We start from the raw sequence: 12,386 nt of genomic DNA, 5'->3' as shown, positions 1-12,386 counted from the left end.
TGCAGAACTTAAAACCAAAAAATCTGGTTCTAGTCTTGGTTCTGTGACTTACTGAGCTACCTGACCTCGGATTAGTTGGCTGCTTCAGCTTTGTCCCGGAAGTTTGGAAAAACAGGCTTTACGATTCTTGTTTCCCTCTAGGGCTCCTTTCTCTCATTTCCCCTTTGGGTACTGAGTAGAGAACATGATCATCATGCCCCTACCTCTAGGGGAAGAAGTCCTTCTTAGTTTCTTTTTAAAATGGATGGGTGAGGTGGACAGAGCTGCTTGCCAGGTACTATTTTTTCCCGCTTTACTTCATTAGATATTATCAAGTTATGAATACTATTCTTTGCAGTAGGAAATATCATGACCTTGCCTCAATCCCACCTTATGGCCCAGATCCTCAGGAGGAGATGTTGGTGAGAGTCAGTATGGCAGTCAAGTTAGAAAGAGACTTGAGAAGTTAGGAAGTACTTACTCAAACTTCAAGTCAAATATAACCAATTAAATGGTCCTGGTGCTTAGCACAGGACCAGACTGTGCCAGAGCCTTCTCTTTGGAGATGGACTTACTCTCCTATTCCTTCTGTAAAACCCAGCTACTTAAGGTCTTCTCTGGTCCACCCAGATGAAGTTAGCAACCTTCACCCCCAAGTATTATAATCACGGCTACAGAGCACTTACTATGTTGCATTGTAATTTATCTTAGTGTAGGTCTGTCACTCCTAGACGACTTTGAGATCCTGAGATCATTAATCTTTGCTTTTCCAGCTCTTACCACAGCACCTCACATACAGTAGGAGAAAAACAAATGCCCGTAACCCCATGTCCACTATTTCTTGAATATGTCGGCTCAAGGAAAAAGGAGTCTGTTGCAACCCACACACAAGGAGTCTGGGACCTCTCAAGGCTCTCCAATGGGCATGTCTAAATTCAGAGGCAGCATCGGGGCCTAGATGTCTTCCCTGTCAGTTCCCAGAGTGCTTTAGCTGGACCTGCCAACCAAGATATCCAAAACCCAGAGGCAGAGGAGATGGTACACCAGAAGCAGGGTCCAGAGTCATCAGTGAATCAAAATGCAGGATCAGTTTTCCCTGAAGGCCACTGGTCCCCTATTCCCATCAACCTGAGAGAGTATTCATCAAATCAAATAATTGGCTTCTGGCATTGGAATTTATTTTGCAGTAACTGTAAAATAAAACCATTTTTATGTAATAAAATGATTAAATATATATACATATAAAGTGTTTGAAGGCTTTTGCATAAGTGTTTCTGATATGGAATATTGCTGAGAATGTGAAAGTTAAAGGAAGAAAATAAGTTGGCAAAACCAACATGTCATTGATTCTACAAACTCACAGAATTTAGAGAAGTGTCCCTCAGGTACTCTGTTAGAACGTATTTATTCTCATTTTATATGAGTTTCAAAGGGTATGGTTTTGGTTAAATGGTTTCCCAGGCTACAGTAAGGCAGAAGTAGCAAATTAGATAAGACTTGGAGGCAGAGGCTCTGACACATCAAGAAGTGAAGCTGGTAGCCTGACCCTGAGCAAAGAGACTGAAAAACCTATAAAAAAGCAGATATAAGGACTAAAAAGAGATTTAGTGCAGGTGCCAGTCTTCTCAGATGATATTCGTAGTGCAGAAGTGGTGTTTATAATGATGACCCTGAATTATTGAGAAAGGTTAACTACAGATAAGGTATTTCTTTCTAAGATATGTGTAACATATTTTACTAAGCTTTTCACTGAAATACTAAAGAAAAAAAATAAAAGATAGACAGTGTTGGCATCTGCACATAAAAGCTTCAACCATTGTTTCATGGGGCACATATCATTCCCTGAAGTCACATAAATTGGACATCACTTAGTTCAAGATTTTAAAACATCTACTTATATAAAGGTTTAGTTTTACATTTGTTCAGAGTTTTCAATGTGGAATCACTGAACATGTGCAAAAAACCTAATTTTAAGACAAGTGTCCAGTTCCTTTCCCGGAGCATTTTTTTAAAAGTACATGCTGCACAAGAAGTTTTTAGTATAAATCCCATCCTAATCATAGAAAATGTGATAATTTTCTATGTCAATCCCCTATTAAATTCTATGAAAAACTGGAACTTACACTGGGCTTCAGCATGCACTGTATGGAGAGTTACGCATCCTCATGGGGGCTTCCCAGGTGACCCTAGTGGTAAAGAATCCGCCACCCATGCAGGCAATGCAAGAGATGTGGGTTCGATCCCTGGGTCAAGAAGATCCTCTGGAAAAGGAAATGGCAACCCACTTCAGGACTGAAGTGACTTCACACACATATGCACTCTATACCCATTTGGACTTATTTAAAACAGCACAGTTAGAACAATGGGTGGGCCTAAGTAGATTGATCTGAGGGTCTAATAGGTTAAGAATTTTTGTTGAATGAAAAACTTCAGACTGCTCTCTGAAGTAAAACACTATTATCACAATAATATAGCCAACTTTTGGCATTATAATGGGCTTAATCTGTTCATGAGGGCTCTGATCATTTCTGTCTAAAGTAAAAAGTCCTGCCTAGTCTGTACAGCCTTGTCTTCTCTGAGTCTCTACTGGAGTTCACCTCCCATAAAGAGGTTCAGAATTGACCTGTGACATGGACAGGAACAGCCTGAGGCTTGACATACTTTTGAACAAACCTCAGGTAATGGGCAATAACAAAAGATCACCATGCTAGTGTAAAGGCATTTGAACTAAAAAACTAATCTCTAAAATCTGATCCAACCCTAAGGTTTTTTCATTACACCAAAATGATACAAATGCAAAAACATTTTATTATCCTGACTTTGCATCTCTTTTGGCTATAAAATGTATTATTACAACATGTCATTAACATGTAGCTTAAAGTATTCAAAATGCTATTTTTTTCCTTTATTTTGGTTTAGACAGAATATTTTTTTCAAGTTCAATAAGTTAAAATGCTCAAAAATCCTATATAGTTTTGCAATGTTAATATTTGTTTCCTTTGTTCCTGTGGCTTATTTGAATGCTGCCCAATCAAATTTGGTTTATTTGGTTCAAGTTGCTGCAGTGGGCAGTAGTTCACTGACTGGGGAATACAACAGATCTGGCCTCTAGTGCTCGCTCTAGGTAGCTGTGTGACCTTGGGCAGATACCTGATCACTCTGGGCTTCATTTCTATTTAAAATGCAGGGGACTGGACAGCTGTTCTCTGAGCTTCCTTCCGGATCCACTTTCTATGACTTGCAGTTTGGTTGCCATAAAGTCAGCAGAGGGAGCACTTTTTCTACATCTCATAAATTTTGACTATTATTTCAATACCTCTAAGAAATCAAGGCGTTTGTGAACATTATTGAAACTAAAGATTGACAGTTCTTCACACAGTTGGTATCAAATCACAAATCTGATTATAAACTTGAGAAAAGCCTAGAAATTATTTCTCTTACTTGAATTCCATAATAAAGTCCCACAGGAGACTTACTTTATAAAGCTTCAGAAGCTAAAATATACTGAGAAATTAGCCACTCCTAAGTGGTATAGTATTTATATGGGGTCCAGTAAAAGAGAAACACCAGGCCATATATCAGAGGCTATCTGGTGTCAAAGATGAAAAGGGAAACACCCCTCAATCATGAAAGCATTAAAAAACTGGGTGTGACATAAACAAACTAGGTGAGTGATTAGTAGGTTTTTCTTTTGCACTTTTCACGTAGATACTCTGGGAACAAGCAAGTAGATACAGCTAGAACCTGGAGATTTGCAAGACATTTGAAATGTGTGATATCAAGCCAAAGACAAAATTGGGTGTCTGAGAACCTAAATGACCTTCATCCCTGTATTCTTAGATCTCTTACAACTAATCGAGCATCCCCTATGCCTTTTTAATTATTAGACGATCTCATAGCATACATATATTAAAGTTTTTATTCCTTAGTAAGAATTTTAAAATCACAAAATAGCGTGGCAATATTTATTTTCGGTAACAGAATTTACGGAGTGCTGAAAATACTAGAATATAAAGATGATTTCTAGTTTATCTTCACATACTAAACTTTTCTAAACCAGCTGGTTTCTTGCAGACAGTATTTATTTTTTTTAATAATTTAAGACAGCATAAGCTTGTACCAAGCATAAGCATTGTAACAAAAGTGCAACTTTTCAGCAAGTCCTCCCCCAAAGATATTTTAACTCAAAATATCATTAGCACATATTTTCTCCCTACAAAAATAGCATGTCAGACATCATTAATTGGATGTATTAACAACTATGTACATAAGAGCCACCTTTTAGGCTAAGAGTTTAACGTTGTTTAAACACAGCGTTTGAGGCAAACAGTAGCAACAGCAGCAGCAAATGCACCAAACGGACTGAACGACCCAGATATTTTCTTCACTCATAGTCAGACTGTTGTGTCTCACCCCTTACATAACATTCAAGTGAGATTTCTCACAGTGCTACCTTGGCAACACACTAAAAATATCTAGACAAGGTCTTGGTTTAAGCCTTATTAAAAAAGCTTTCTTTGTGATTATCTAGTATCTGGTTTGGTCTCCAGAAAATACATAGACTTGGAGATAGGAAGGCCTCACAGGGCTCCATTCCACATGTTTACAGCATTTCCAAAGGAAACTGTCCATGCCTTCCTCCTCCACTTTTGTGAATTAACAGAATATACGATAAATCAGTTTGGACTTTTTAAAGTTCAGTGCACATTCTTTTTTTTGTTTTTTTAACAGTAAGATGATGCAAACTTAGAAACATGACGGATTAAATAATGACAGGGTAAGAACAGAGGCACTCAATTTCACATATATATGTATATATATATGAAATTAAGATGAGTTAATTGATTCACGGTCAATTTCTCAATAAAGTGCTAGCAAATGTACTGAGAATGACTCTGGCCTTCCTCATCCCTCTTTCCCTGACTTAGTTCCGACCATGGCCCAACTCCGCATCTCTTTCAAACGAGTACAAGTACCAAGTAAGAGATACCACTCAAACCACTTCAGAATGGGTTGCAACGCGAGCGCCTGCACTCTCACCTCTTCCTCTTGGACAAATGCACGCCTTTAAAAAAGCTGAACATTACAAAATACTGAAGAGTAAGTCGAATTCGAAAAGGTCCTCCTTCTGCCTGTGGAAACCCTCCTAAAGCAGGCAGGACAGCTCTGAGACGCAAGCAGAGACCAGCGACCTGGGGTTCCACGTTACCTTCTCCTACCCTGGTTCAGAGAGCAGACCGTTCTCACTTCCTCGAGAATTCGGTTCTGTATTTTAAAAGAGAATGGTACGTGTCCTAAAAGAAGGCCAAACTTATTATGGGGAGTTCTTCAAAGAAAGAAAAGAATCGGTATCTATGAGGTTCTTTGACAGCTGGTGGGGGAAAAAAGGGATGTAGGTGTGTGGAGGATAGTGGGCGGTGAGGGGTGAGCAAAACAGGAACTCCACATGTACACAAAACACCTGTGTTGTTGTGTTGGTTTTTTTTTTTTTTTAAAGCCTGTCGTGCATCTCTTACACTTCCTCCCTTAAAAACGTTACGGGTGTTTTAACTTATTAATATTATTATTCCGCGTGAACCCTGGTCCCCTCTTGAGTGGAGCACGGATTCAGAGGGTTTCCTTTGCTGGCTGCAAGGGATCTTCCTGAGCGGAGCTCTCCGGGTTCCCGGGCTCGCGAGCGCGGCCGAAGGGCAGGTGGGTGCGGCCGTGAGGGTGCGCCGGGTGCAGAGCCCCAGGGGGCGCCACCTCGTGCGGCAGGAGGGTCGCGGCTGCGGCGGCGGCCGCCGCCTTCTCGGGAGGGGGCGACAACACGGAGGACAGGCAGGGGAAGGCGGCGGCGGCGGCGGCGGCCGCGGCCGCGGCGGCGGCGGCGGCCGGAGCGGGGATGCCGGGGTACAGCAATGGGAACGGGGCGGCGGCCGCCGCCGGGTACAGGTACTTCTCCAGGCCGCTCTTGTCCAGGAAGGGCTGCACGTAGGCGGCGGCCGCCGAAGGCGAGAGGAAGTAGAAGGGCAGGCAGAAGGGGGCCGCGGCGGCCGCGGGCTGCGCGAAGGGCGCGCCCCCGCCTCCGCCGAACGCCACCAGCGAGCTGAGCAGGGCGGCGTCGGGTCTCAGCAGCGCGGCCGCGGCGGCCGGGTCGGGCCCCAGGAGCGCGGCCGCTGCCGCCGCCGCGCCGCCCCCCGGGCCGCCGCCGCTGCCGCCGCCGCGGGTATCCAGCCTCATCCTCTTGGGCGCCGGCGAGTCCTCCCCGGGGGGCTCCTGCTTGATGGTGACGCGGCTCGCCCCCGCGCCTTTGCCCTTCTCGCGGTCCGGCCGGGCCTCGGCCTCGCCACCGTAGCCGCTGTCGGTGTCCGTGTCGTTCTCGGCGGCGGCGAGCTCGGCGCTGGGTTGAGTCCGCTGGATGACCGGCACGCAGTGGGCGAGGGGCTCCAGCTTCTGCCCCGCGCGCTCCAGGCAGGGGGCGGCCCCGGAGCCGGCGGGGGCGGTGGCTGTGGGCGCGCCGGTGCCTTTGCTCAGAGGAACCTGTTGAGTCAACAGCTGCGGGGTGGGCAAGAACTGGGTGGCCACGGCGTGCAAGTGGTTGATCAGCTGGACACACCGCGGCTCCCTGGGCGTCCAGCTCTCAAACCGGGCGAGGTATTGCAAGACTTCTTTGGCGCATGTTTGAAATCCCGAGTGGAACGCATCCAAGTCGGACTGAATGGGCGATTTCAGAGATCGCTCCCCTAGGATGAGGAAGGGGTGGGGGCGGGGGAAGAACACAGAGGAATGAAGGCAAGAAGAAAAATATCGACGTTGAAACATCTGCTTATCACGTGGGCCCTGCACTGACTAAAGTGATCTCGGTTTTTCCTCTGTATTCGAATGATATTATCCACCGGTTGCCGAGGGGTGGGAGGAGTAGGGGGTGGCGGGGGTGGGGAAGCAGGGGGGCGCTCTAGTCCCAGCTGAGAAACCAAAGTGAAGAGGGCGCAACCACCACTTTAAATAAAAATTTGATTCCTCCGAATTCTGCTGGAAGCCTCTGGGATGCTTCGGGAAGTGGGCACTTTCCAATGAAGGCAAAGTGTAAGCAATTTAACAAATGAAAGTGAGCCCTGGGAAGGAGGTGGAGGTGGGGGAAGAATCCTAACACTGCTTCTCTGTGGGTTGCCCTGCTTCATCGGGGGTGGGTTGGCCTCCCTGAACTGACTTACCATTCTGTAAAGCAATTATCTTCTGATGTTGCTGCTCCGTTAAGGCTGTCAAAGCTTTTAAGTGTTTCAAAGTTAATTCCAGGACTACCGCTTTCTCCAGATGCCCCAGAGTCTGCAATGGTGCAAAAAAGAAGGGGGCACTTGGTTACTTAAAAACATACATTTGGCTTGACTGGCGCTCCATTCGGCACAGCAACTTAAGCAAATACTTGAAAGAAGTACTATTCCTATACTTCTTGAGTTTTCCACCATACAGGTTATAAATGATTTCTTGCCTTCAGTTGTGAACACCTACTCTTGAGTTTGCAGGAAACTCTACACTATAGCACAAGTTGTAAGGCATGTAATATTTACATTTATTCTTTTATCTCTTGGGAGTGGTACCAGGCTATTAGCACGACCCTAGAGAACAGCAAAGAATAAAAATGTGCATCTTACTGTCAACTTTAGATGTTCAGGCAGTAAGTCTTTCAGCTGAGCAATGCATTCATTAATTCGGTCTCTTCTTTTCTTTTCTATTAATCTGTGCGGTAATTTGTAGGTATCCTACAAATATGAGAGTCATGGAAGAGAAAAAACGATAAGCTAAATATTCACTTACTGGATATAATAATACTGCCCCCCCACACACATACTATGTGAGAAACTATGCCCAACACACCTCTTTCCTCTGGGCTGTTCTGAAATGCAATTTAAATTCAGGTATGATGTTTAATCTCCCCTTGAGAATATCCAGCAAACCACTTAAAATTCACAGTTGGGGAAGCTCAAAGGCTGGAATATATTTGCGGGCAGAGCTTCCCTGTGAAATCAATGGCCCTAATTAACTACCCAGGCAGGTTATGGGGAACATCGGAAACTACACTTACCTTGCTATCGTCTCGCTTCATGCTCCTTTTGGGCTTACACATATACAAAGAGGGATAATCCAGTCTGCAAAACAGAAATCAGCATCAGGCACCCATTCGGGGAGGGGCTCTGCCCTCGCCCGCTCCATACCACTTTCTGGAGGAAAAAAAAAAAATCAAACTGAAGCCTAGACAGATATTCGCAAGGGTGCGTGCACCTTACCCTATAAAATCTCTATGTTCCAGTAACTGTCTCTCTTGCAAATGAGGAATTCCTTCGTCCATGTTCAACCGCTGTCCGTTTCCTCTGTTTCGATTTTTGGGGTTTATAATCTGTGGGACGGTAGCTTTGGGAGCTCTTGGGGGATCTGTAGGTCTCCAGTCTTTCTCTTTCTCTCTCTGCCTCTTCAGTGCAGTGTTGAAAGTGTGAAGCAGTTAGTCCCCCCTCCCGCCGCGCTTGCTCTCTCGCACACACACGCACACACACGCACGCACACTCGCGCCGGCCCCACTGCGCTGGTAGTTTGCTCTCACTCCGGGCAGTGTTTGGCCGCAGGGCACGCGCGTCGCCGGCCAGACCAGCACCCAGCTCACGTGCGGAACGTACCATCCGCGGTCCAGCCCGGAGGGGGGCGGGGGAGGAGGGGCCGGGCCGGGAGGGGGCGCAGGGAGCAGGCTGCGAGGGGAGGCGAACGGCGGCAGGGGGCGGGGACACCTGATCAGGGCCACCGGAAAGGAAAAACAACTTCAGCCAAGCTATTCATCTTCCCGAGGGCGGTGCAGTCAGCTGGGGAGTGGGAGGGGGCGCCGGGGGTGCGGGGCCGCCGGGGCTTCCTCGCCTCGGAAGTGCGACTCCCTCCACCGGTCTGTCATGACGGTTCAGGAACGTGAACGTGGCTTTTTGCCTTTCCACCGACTGTGCTGTTGGTTTGGACCAGAGAAAGGAAAGAGAAAGAGAATTCGCGGTGGGTCAACTTCAGTCCCAGAGGACAATTTGGAAACTTGTTTGCTCGCTGCTGGGCGGCCTGGGTTGGGGGGAACCTCTTATAGCCCTGATTGGAGGTTGTCCTGAAAAGGGACAATTTGAAATCCGCTCCCTAAAGGATTTAAGATCAATGCAACTGTAGCCACTAGGACAGAATGTCGCAACCCCAGTGTCTTTCGGCCACACGGTGTCCCTGGGCCACCCAAACTTCCCGCAGCCGCCGGAATTGCGGTGCCACTAGTCACAGCCGCAGATGACGACGTTCGGGGCCTCAGGCGCTCCCGGAGGGACGCGGCGGGGAGGGAGGGGGAGAGGATGGGATGGCAAGAGAGGGGCGACGGCGGAGAAGCAATGCAGCAGTACCGTTCGCGGCTCAACTTCGCCGCCCCTCCGCGCCTCGGGTGGCGCTGCGTGCTTTCCCCGCCCCCTCCCCCCGCGTGTGATAAGCGACGCCGGGAGTGTGCAGAGCCCACGTTTACTACCGCTGGCACCTCCAAAGCCTCCCTCCTTAATCCTGTCTCCAACGGGTACCAGCACAGGGCCAGCAACGTGATCCGACCTGCCGCGGCTGCCACATCACTGCGCGGGGAACCCGTGCGCGCGCGCGCTCGCCCTGCAGCCGAGGCGCTCGGCGCTCGGCGCGGGGAAAGCACAGGCCAGCGGAGCAGGGCTACCTTTCCCAGAGCCATCCCGGGAGCATGACTCACTGCTAGTGAGAGTTACCCGGAGGTGCCCGCATTTGCGCAGCGGAGGGCAAGGGGCCTTGGAGACCAAGCGTAGGGAAACGCCTTCTGCGGGACCCCCAGTTCTCTGGCCCCGCTGCCACCACTCGCGTCTGCCAGGGCAAGGATGGAGAGCAGATATGTAAATCTGTCTGTATACAAGTAGATCGATTTCAAACCCAATGTCTTTCCTTCCTGCATTCTCCCGGGTGATCCCCGAAACATTTCGTTATTGCCAGTGGCACGTGAACCAAGGGGCGAAGTACGCCGAGATACACGCGCACCCGGGCGCAGCAGGGACCGGGGCCGTCGCTACGTGTCCCCCGGCCCGCCCCGCCGAGCGCGGGTTCCGGGGACGGGTCTGGGTCGCGGGAAGCGGCGGCCGGGAGGAGGTCACGTGTCTGCGGGAGTCGCGTCTCCTCCCCGCCTCCGGGAACCGCCGGGGCTGCGGCCGCGTTGCTGCAGTCTCCCGGGTCCTGGGCGGAGACGCGCCGCGTCTGGCTTCGTGACTCCGGCGGCGGCGGCGGCGGCGGCCCAGGCTCACCCCAGCGTGAGCAGACGCTCGCTGCCCGTCCGCTCCGTTTGCCCAGAGGGCCCTCTAAGGTCTCTCGACTTCCTCCAAAAGGGAGGCGTATTTTGCACCAAACAGGCAATTTAATCATGATAATACTTAAAAAGTATTTGTTAAATACTGATCGTATTTTTTATACCTAGAGCCAGCCTTTCGTTTCCAACTGATTGGGTGATTAATTCCCTTTGGTGGGAAGGACAAATGGTAGGTCTAAAAGCGGCATACCCCTGCGGCACTGGATCGTTTTGTCCTCTTGTTCTAAATAAACCCCCCTCCCCCCGCCCCCCAAAAAAGAGGGGGGGCGGGGGATGTTTCAAAGTGAATAATTTAAAAAAATGAAATACCAGCACCCCTTATAGGTTTCTGACGGTTTGGAGAAGGAAGAGGGTGTAAATATTTGCTCTAGAGCTAATTTTTCACTTGAAAAGGATGGTTGGAGTATTTAGGGAAAACGTAGTGAAGACTGCGTCTTGGCCTTGAGGGTAGAGCGGACCAGACGCAAGGCAGACAGCTGACCAGGACAAACCTTAGGGAGCTAGTCCGGGGCAGACTCTAAGGCAATAGGAAGAATTGGGAAGGAAGTCTGGACGATCAGAGGTGTGTTAATTTTGGGTGTAAACTTCCCCTAATTCAAAGACAGAGAGGCCTTGCTGCAAATGAAGCCTTCCTGTCACCATTTTCATCTCCCTCTCTTCCCTATCTCTTCTGTTCCAACATTTCTGTTTTCTCTTTCACTCCTTTCTTTTTCTGATAGCTCAGGCTCTAAGTGGAGTCTTTTCTCATGTTTGGTCTCTTTTGTTACTCTCATTCCTCCATTTCTTCCTTTTTCATGCCCACCTTTTTACTCTTGTTTGCTTTTTACTGCTTCCCCCGACCCCCGCCTTGTATTTTTCTCTTCCTACCTTTCCCCTCATTAAATGTCTGCTTTACTCTTTCCTTGTAGCTTTTGCTGTCTTATTTCCTTTTTGTCTTTTTAAATTTCTCACCTCACTCTTCTTGCTTTTTCACTCCCCTTAAACTTAAATCCTACTCCTTTTCTTTCACAGACTTTTGCCTACTGGGACATCAGGCATCATTTAATGCCTCTGAATGTCACTTTGCTGCAAGGAGAGTGTAACAATAACTACAAATGTATAGCACATACAATTAGAGTACTGGGCACCATTCTAAAAGGCTTTTAACGTAGTAACTCATGTAAGGTAGATACTATTTATTGTCTCCACTCCTCAGATGAGAAAAGAGACACGTAGGGAGATAAAATATGCTCATGGTGCCAGAGCTAGAATTTAAGCTCAGACATTGGGCTCCAATGTCTGCGTCCTTCACTATTACCCCTGGATGTGAACAGTGAGGACAAGATCTAAACATTAACTAGCTGTTTCAGGGATATTTCTTAATTTACATTAAGAGGGAATGTGCACATTTGTTATTGTTGTGTGTGTGTATGTAGAAGAGAGATGGGAAAGGGAGAGACATTAGTATTGGAGCCCATGGTAGAGAAAGTAAAAGGTACGAAAAAAAAAGGAAGGGTGGCAGTCTTTAATCAGTAAGTGATTTCATTGGCATCTAGCCCCAAACGTATTGACTTAAACCCAAATATCTTAATTAATTGTCATAATTTGTTATAATTTCATACAGATGGACAGAGGAAAGGACCGTTTAGACAAAGGCTAATTGTGACCAGCTGTTCACTTCTGCTGAGCAAACTAAGTGAAATTTGAATGTGATGTTTCAGGTTAGTGACAGGGAAGCTCACCTGTGGTGAGGTTAGAAAAGGAAAAAACTTCCCTAACAAAGGAACTCCCTCTCCAGTGCTCTCGCCTGGAAAATCCCATGGACTGGAAAATCCCATGGACGGAGGAGCCTGGTGGGCTGCAGTCCATGGGGGTCGCTGAGAGTCGGACACGACTGAGCGACTTCACTTTCACTTTTCACTTTCATGCATTGGAGAAGGAAATGGCAACCCACTCCAGTGTTCTTGCCTGGAGAATCCCAGGGACGGGGGAGCCTGGGGGGCTGCTGTCTATGGGGTCGCACAGAGTCAGACACGACTGAAGCAACTTAGCAGCAGCAACAAAGGAACAG

The 12,386-nt window shown here is 47.7% G+C and overlaps 1 protein-coding gene across 1 annotated transcript; it reads right to left on the bottom strand.

The window, feature by feature from the left end:
* Nucleotides 1-3,875: 3,875 nt before the first annotated feature.
* BHLHE41 (basic helix-loop-helix family member e41) lies at nt 3,876-8,564 on the bottom strand. Its single transcript, XM_081483717.1, has 5 exons — nt 8,247-8,564; nt 8,045-8,108; nt 7,614-7,721; nt 7,176-7,287; nt 3,876-6,704 (listed from the first exon to the last, which is right to left on the bottom strand). The coding sequence occupies exons 1-5, from the start codon at nt 8,306-8,308 to the stop codon at nt 5,587-5,589; spliced, it is 1,464 nt and encodes a 487-aa protein (XP_081339843.1). The 5' UTR covers nt 8,309-8,564; the 3' UTR covers nt 3,876-5,586.
* Between the last annotated feature and the right edge of the window lie 3,822 nt (nt 8,565-12,386).

The sequence above is a fragment of the Giraffa tippelskirchi genome, chromosome 4 (genome assembly GCF_054371585.1).
Source record: "Giraffa tippelskirchi isolate mGirTip1 chromosome 4, T2T-mGirTip1v1.2.pri, whole genome shotgun sequence".
Taxonomy (NCBI): domain Eukaryota; kingdom Metazoa; phylum Chordata; class Mammalia; order Artiodactyla; family Giraffidae; genus Giraffa; species Giraffa tippelskirchi.
The sequence above is the reverse complement of the archived record's forward strand: the minus strand, read 5'-3'. Positions and strand labels throughout refer to the sequence as shown.

Excerpts from the sequence above, each read along its gene's own strand:
- BHLHE41 (XM_081483717.1), bottom strand. The coding sequence starts at position 8,308 with ATGGACGAAGGAATTCCTCATTTGCAAGAGAGACAGTTACTGGAACAT. Across the intron at positions 7,722-8,044 it reads TGAAGCGAGACGATAGCAAG|GATACCTACAAATTACCGCA; the intron begins GTAAGTGTAGTT and ends TCATATTTGTAG. Across the intron at positions 7,288-7,613 it reads CTGAACATCTAAAGTTGACA|ACTCTGGGGCATCTGGAGAA; the intron begins GTAAGATGCACA and ends GCACCATTGCAG.